At 33.7% G+C, this 7,634-nt stretch overlaps 3 protein-coding genes across 3 annotated transcripts; all 3 read left to right on the forward strand.

The window, feature by feature from the left end:
* Nucleotides 1–1,222: 1,222 nt before the first annotated feature.
* Nucleotides 1,223–2,107, forward strand: Kpol_1025p49 (uncharacterized protein; the record flags this gene model as incomplete). Its single annotated transcript, XM_001644936.1, has 1 exon — nucleotides 1,223–2,107. One exon carries the CDS (start codon nucleotides 1,223–1,225, stop codon nucleotides 2,105–2,107), a length of 885 nt encoding a protein of 294 aa, XP_001644986.1.
* A 671-nt stretch (nucleotides 2,108–2,778) lies between these two features.
* Nucleotides 2,779–4,308, forward strand: PGD1 (Pgd1p; the record flags this gene model as incomplete). Its single annotated transcript, XM_001644937.1, has 1 exon — nucleotides 2,779–4,308. One exon carries the CDS (start codon nucleotides 2,779–2,781, stop codon nucleotides 4,306–4,308), a length of 1,530 nt encoding a protein of 509 aa, XP_001644987.1.
* Nucleotides 4,309–5,213: 905 nt separating this feature from the next.
* TRP5 (tryptophan synthase TRP5) lies at nucleotides 5,214–7,337 on the forward strand (the record flags this gene model as incomplete). Its single annotated transcript, XM_001644938.1, has 1 exon — nucleotides 5,214–7,337. One exon carries the CDS (start codon nucleotides 5,214–5,216, stop codon nucleotides 7,335–7,337), a length of 2,124 nt encoding a protein of 707 aa, XP_001644988.1.
* Between the last annotated feature and the right edge of the window lie 297 nt (nucleotides 7,338–7,634).

Consider the following 7,634-nt stretch of genomic DNA (forward strand, 5'->3'; position numbering starts at 1 on the left):
TTTAAGATACAACTGGTAGGATACTTGAATATTTCGTATATGTGTGAATGTAAATATATGTTTATAGTTACAATCACAATTATCGATTTTTTATTACTTTGAAATATAAAAGCAACAACGATAGTAGAGTAGAATATAACATCATAAACTGTTCTAATACCTTAAAGGCAACAATCTTGAGAAGACATCCTAGATTGGATCGGATGTAATTACTTATATATACAAATTATAAATACATGTAATTAACATAAGTGGGCATAAAAATTGGTATAAACGATTTGTGTCATTAATACGAAAGGGCATATCACATTTATCCTCTACCACTGGTCAGATGGTTTCTTATTTTACTCTGCACATCACTTGCAATCAAATGTTTTAACATAAACCCTCTTCAAACATCTAACATCAAACATCATTGGAAGCAGCAACAGTGATGCTGCATGATCAATCATTTGGAGGGGTTAATCACTTTTGATTCACTTCATTTACAATTATAATTACATTTACATTCTACAATCACAATTACAATTAACCCATAAAATGGATCAATTAAAAATAGATCAAACCATCAAGGATTTAATTCAAAAGGTTGATCTGATGATATTTTTCATTGATTCTTCAAAGTGGGGATGTTACAGAGATGTCATACATTACCACTTTGAAACAATTTAATTTACAACTTCGACTTAATTTCGAATCGAAACTTACTTGATAGTCTAATTCCATCTTCGACCTTTGTACAATTATAGGGAAATTAGAGGGTTATATAATATAAATTCGACGATTACAGCAGCGACCATATCGATTTTAAGTACGTTCGAAATGTCTTAATTTAGATGGTTTGTTGTATCATTTAGAATTGATCTTTAATCATTTGGTGAAACCTGGAAGGGATGGAACTTGTAGTTGGTGATATCTTCAGTTGATGCGTTTGTAGTTTTCTTATATTGTGTGGTAGATTATTCACGTACGTATATATTTGTTGTAAAGCTTAATGCTAGGGAAGAAAAAAAAATATGAGTACAAGTAATAGTAATGGCAGTTAGATCATATTGTATACTCAATGGTTAGTTATTCCTTTTGTTTGGTGGTAAGGACAATATAAGTGGGGAAAGATCAGGGTATTCAGGTACACCTTGTTTTTCTAGTTGGTAAGAGAATCGATTGGTACTGGTATTGCAATCAGCACAGTGATTGAATTTTGCATATTTTTTCTTTAATTATGAAAAGTTCTAAATCTTTGAGTGATGCTGAAAGGTTGGAGAAGAGAAGACTGAAATTTTCTAAAGAGGCCAGTGAACTGATACTTAATGATGATTTAAGAGATGTAGCGTTACTGAGTCGTTCGTCCAAGGGTAACAACAACACCTCTCTGCAAAGATTGAAAACTGATCAAGAAGCTAGATGGCAGTTGTGGAGAGAATTGGAAGTTTTAGCTATTAATAATGACAATAAGTCTACGTTGGAGCATGGTTTGAGGAAACTAAGGGAAATTATCATTAGCATATATGATGAATTTAAACAAGATGAAGATTTTATGAATTTTACTGAAAAAATATATATCAAGTCATATAATTTATTTTTATTCAGTAAAGAATTTGGGAAATTAGGTGGGATAGTATTAAATTTCATGATGACAACAAATTTCATGACACATTCATCAAATGGGTTACAATATAAAATGATATCCGTTTGTCACGCATCTCACGTTGATAAAAATTTGGATAAAAGCATAAAAATGGCATTTCAAATGATGAAACAAGAACCAGCATTTGAAAAACAACTCCGAAACATCATAAGATTATCATTGATATATTTAGAGTCTACAGAATCACCCAATATCTGGTTTGAAATACTATCTGATTTTAAAGTAACGTTTCCCTTAATTTATCAATTCCTCATAGAGACACTCTCTTTCAAAGAAATCCAAACAAGGACCTTGCAAGAAGTATCCAAATGTTATAACCAAATTCCATTACAGTTCTTAATGTCACATTGGTTTCATAACTTAATCTCTCAAGAACTAATTGCTGAGAATTACAAAATGGAACCTTCTCCCTCCGGAATCGTAACGGTATTCTTCAAAAAAAGGAAACAAACTGCATAAGAGTATATATATATATATATATATATATATATATAATTATAGAATATCAATGACTAGTATAATAGAATAACAGGATAGCATATAGATATATCATCATTCATGTTAAGTATTAACTATAAATAAATAAATAACTACCTCTACATATTTTATTACTGTCACCTCTCTGTCTCACCATGGTCCTTGGTCCATTATTATCATTATCAACGGCCTTTCCCTGTCGCTTAACAATATTTCGTTCCAATTGAACCGCCAAAGGTTAAAAATGAAACATCTTCAATAAATTTAAAATATATGGTAGTTAGTAGTATCTTATTGTCAATTCAAAGAATGATTATAGATCAAAAGGTTTATACAAGGGCCAACTGGTGGTATATTTGAGCTTATTGGGAGTATTCTTTTATTTAGAATACAATTTTACGAACTGTTATAACTTTCTGGTCATTTCTCTGTTCTTTATCTTATTTGATAACGTTATTTATTACTACCCAAGTATAATTTTTAAGTTTCTTTTGGATTGATTTGTGAACAAAGAAGGCGCTGCTGGTTTTAGTTTGGGGAGGTTCTTACTATTAAAATATAGAGCTATACTTATTTATATTGAGGGAAATATTCTTATCGACCAAGATTGATAATTAAAGAAAGATTTGATTTGTAAAGAAATTTTAGCAGCAATGAGTGAAGTCGAGAAAAATATATCTACCATACTCTCCGGGAAGGTTAAGTTAGAACAATTGGAGGACACTTTAGGTTTAGATGATAATTCAAGAAATACTGTCGTCACTGCTATTTCCCAAGCTCATGATTCAATTTTACCTTTAAGATTGCAGTTTAATGATCTTATACGACTATTGTCGCATATCGAGGAACAGCCAACACAAACTTCGGAAGAAAAATATTTGCTGATAAGAAGCAAACTGTTAGATTTATATAAAAATATTGAAAATTTATCAATCGACGTGAAGCAATTACAGCCATTATTCCAAACAGTATCTGAATATTCGACAAAATATAAAAATAAGAAATATCAGCCATTGGAAACACTCTATCAATCAAGTACGGGAGCAACCACGACAATAACTAGTAGTGCAAATACATCCAATGGTCCAAGCGTAACAGGGTCAACTAGTGCTGGTTCAGCTGCTAATACTCCGAATGTTTCTGCATCCGCTTCTACTACAACAAAGAGGGCTAAATCCAATGCTGCTACACCAAGTAGTGCAACAAATACTCCAAATGCAAGTGGTGCTTCCGTTGGAACTCCAAATTCTGCATCTGCTGGTATTACCTCAGGGAGTGGCATTACTCCTATTCCTACTACAGGTGTTTCTGCAGCTTCAGGTTCGGCTGCCACAACAGCTGCCAGCATCTCAGCAACTACCCCAACCACCACCACTACTACTGTAAAGAAGCCAAGAAAACCAAGACAACCTAAAAAGACGGCTGCTGCTAACAAGAAGCAGCCCGTTCCTTCACCTTTAAATTCCCAAATTCCTCTGAATACTGCTTCTATCAACAACAATAACACTTCTTCTGCATATAATAATATGAAGGCAAATAATACCAACATGAAGATGGCTCCAAATGCAGGACCAATGAACAATCAGGCACAAATGATGGGTAATCCATCTCCTAAAAATATGGTTAACACACCATTAAACAACATGATGGGCTCTTTAGGAGGTGTCAGTCAAGACTATGGAATGCAATTGCAAACTCCAAATCAACCTACACCTTTACAAATGCAAATGGGCCAACAAGGAATTCAGCAACAGGCCCCTCCATCACAACAAATTCCACAACAGTTTAATATGGGTAACATGGGAAACATGAATAACATGGGAAATATGAATAGCATGGGAAACATGAACAATATGGGCAATATGGGCAACATGAATAACATGGGAAACATGAATAACATGGGAAACATGAATAACATGGGTAACATGGGTAACATGGGAAATATGGGTAATATGAATAATATGGGAAATATGAATAATATGGGCAATATGAACAATATAACACCAGCAAGCATTCTGAGCATGAATTTGTCTCTTGATAACCAATTACCACAACAACAGCAACATCCGCAACAAATAGGACAACAGCCTGACCAACAGGGTAATAATAGAATGGATACAAATGATTTTGATCTTTTAGATCTAAACAATTTAGATTTCAGTGGAGGAATGGATTTTGTTTAGATATACGGTTATCATCAAGAATACCTTTCTACCTGTTCTGGTTAAAGCAAAGTTTTGAAGCTATTATGAATTTCAATTAGAAATTCATGTCCATCAACTCACATTGCTACAAATCCAAGTTCAGGTATACAAGATTGATCAATGGAAATATACAGAATTTTACAATTTATTTTCAAGTATTTGACAATAAAACAAAATTCAGGTACCAGCTAATTTTAGTGGATACAGTAAACACCTGTGAACATTTCTTCTTTTTTTCTCTAAATAAAAAAAGAGAATATATCTTATTTATAATCTAAGATTGAAATTAGGAAAAACTACTCGAATAAAGAGAAGATATCTGAGTACAAAGATTATAGACCTCAGAATACTCAACTGTCCTAGCCTAAATGAACGAAATAATCATATCATTAACCTTCATCAATCCATCATCAATTACCTCCAATTCCTCATTGACTAATATTATGCCTTCGGTTATTTTTGAACCCCGGGTAAATTAATTGTCTAACGATTCTTCTCATCAAAGAAATGATTCATAAGCGATTGCGATGGTGAAAAAAAAAGTCGATACTAAATATATAAGAAAGATGATGATAATGATGATGACATATTTTAGAATGGGATTTAATTTAACTTGTAATTTGTGTTTTAAATATTATTTTTATTTTCATAATTGTTTGTAATTATTATTTGCATTTAATTCTGTAATCATTTACAATATTGGTTTAAGCAATTGAAATTATTAATTAGTCAACTTTTAAAATTCTAATATAATAGGAGTAAGACTACAAAAATAATCAAGATAGTTGAAAGTGGAAAAGTTTTTAAAAGTTGTATAGAAGTGGATTTGTGCTTTTTGATTTAGTTTGTAATTTGTTGTAATATATAATAGGAAACAAGATATAATGTCAGAATTATTGAGACAAACTTTTGCTCAAGCTAAAAAAGAAGGCCGTAATGCATTGGTAACCTTTATGACTGCTGGTTACCCAACCGTCGAAGATACTATACCAATTTTGAAAGGTTTCCAAGACGGTGGTGTAGATGTTATCGAATTGGGTATGCCATTCTCTGACCCAATTGCAGACGGTCCAACTATTCAGGTTTCTAATTCTGTTGCTTTGGAAAACGGTGTCACCTTAAAGCAGACTCTTGATTTAGTTCGTCAAGCAAGAGCTGAAGGTATCACTATCCCAATTATTTTAATGGGTTATTATAATCCTCTTTTGAATTATGGTGAAGAAAAATTTATTAAAGATGCTGCTGAAGCGGGTACAAATGGTTTCATCATTGTCGACCTTCCTCCTGAAGAAGCTCTGAAAATTAGAGGTTATGTTAGAGAAAATGGTTTAAGTTTAGTACCACTGGTTGCTCCTTCTACTACTGATGAAAGATTAGAACTATTATCTCATATAGCTGATTCTTTCGTTTATGTTGTTTCAAGAATGGGTACCACCGGTGTTCAAACATCAGTTTCCAATGATTTGGGTGAATTAGTCGCTCGTGTTAGAAAATATACTAAGGATATTCCATTGGCAGTAGGTTTTGGTGTGTCAACTAGAGAACATTTTGAAACTGTAGGTTCATCTTCCGATGGTGTAGTCATCGGTTCTAAAATCGTTACTCTATGTGCGGAAGCTCCAACAGGCAAACGTTATGACACTGCTAAAACATACGTTGAAGGTATTCTAAATGGTGTTAAACATAAGATTTTAACTAAGGATGAGTTTAATAGTTTACACGAAAAGTCTATCAATAATGCCAAAGCCTTGAACGATATTGCTAATGAATTTGACGAAAAACATAAATTCTCAGACAGATTTGGTGAATTCGGTGGTCAATACGTTCCTGAAGCTTTACATGCATGTCTAAGAGAATTAGAACAAGGTTTTGAAGAAGCAAGTGCTGATCCAAAGTTCTGGGAAGATTTTAAATCTCTATATTCCTACATTGGCCGTCCTTCTTCTTTGCACAGAGCTGAAAGATTATCTGAATATTGTGGGGGTGCCCAAATTTGGTTAAAGAGAGAAGATTTAAACCATACTGGTTCTCACAAAATTAACAACGCTTTGGCTCAAGTATTGTTGGCTAAAAGATTGGGTAAGACCAACGTCATCGCTGAAACCGGTGCTGGACAACACGGTGTAGCTACTGCTACCGCTTGTGCCAAATTCGGTCTATCATGTACAGTTTATATGGGTGCTGAAGATGTTCGTCGTCAAGCTTTAAATGTTTTCAGAATGAGAATTTTAGGTGCCAAAGTTATTGCTGTCACTAACGGTACCAAAACTTTAAGAGATGCTACATCTGAAGCTTTTAGATCATGGGTCACCAATTTGGAAACTACTTACTACGTAGTTGGTTCTGCTATTGGTCCTCATCCATACCCAACATTAGTTCGTACTTTCCAAAGTGTTATTGGTAAGGAAACTAAGGAGCAATTTGCTTCCATGAACAATGGTAAATTACCAGATGCCATTGTTGCTTGTGTTGGTGGTGGTTCTAATTCTACAGGTATGTTCTCTCCTTTTGAACATGATACCAGTGTCAAGCTTCTGGGTGTTGAAGCTGGTGGTGATGGTATTGACACGGAATTCCATTCTGCTACTTTAACTGCAGGTAGACCTGGTGTTTTCCACGGTGTCAAGACATATGTCTTACAAGACAGTGATGGTCAAGTTCACGACACCCACTCAGTTTCAGCTGGTTTAGATTACCCAGGGGTTGGTCCAGAATTGGCATACTGGAAATCTACTGGCCGTGCTGAATTCGTTGCTGCAACTGATGCCCAAGCTCTAGAAGGTTTCAAGTTGTTATCTCAATTGGAAGGTATCATTCCAGCTCTAGAGTCATCACATGCAGTGTATGGTGCAGTTCAATTGGCTAAAACCATGAAACCAGATCAACACTTAATAATCAACATCTCTGGTAGAGGTGATAAAGATGTACAGAGTGTTGCTGAAGTTTTACCAAAATTAGGTCCTAAGATCGGTTGGGATTTAAGATTTGAAGCAGACCCTTCAGTATAAGTAACACCAATTTATCCTACATTTAATCTCCTTTTCACACTTTAGTTGCCGATAATTTGGAAAGTTAATGGACTAGTAGCTACATATTATAATAATAATTATTATTTAATTTAATTTCTAAAAAGGAATTTAATTTACTGATGTTTTTGATCAATAAATATATTCATTAGGAACTATTGACTAATTTCATTTTTAGTGGAATTTAGGAAAATTCTAAATAATACGTATATTTTCTTCCTATCTACCACAACTCTCCTCGTGAAGGTTCCAATTAAAATTATTCTTGCCATTAATATA

This window comes from Vanderwaltozyma polyspora, genomic scaffold, assembly GCF_000150035.1.
Source record: "Vanderwaltozyma polyspora DSM 70294 KpolScaffold1025 genomic scaffold, whole genome shotgun sequence".
NCBI classification, from domain to species: domain Eukaryota; kingdom Fungi; phylum Ascomycota; class Saccharomycetes; order Saccharomycetales; family Saccharomycetaceae; genus Vanderwaltozyma; species Vanderwaltozyma polyspora.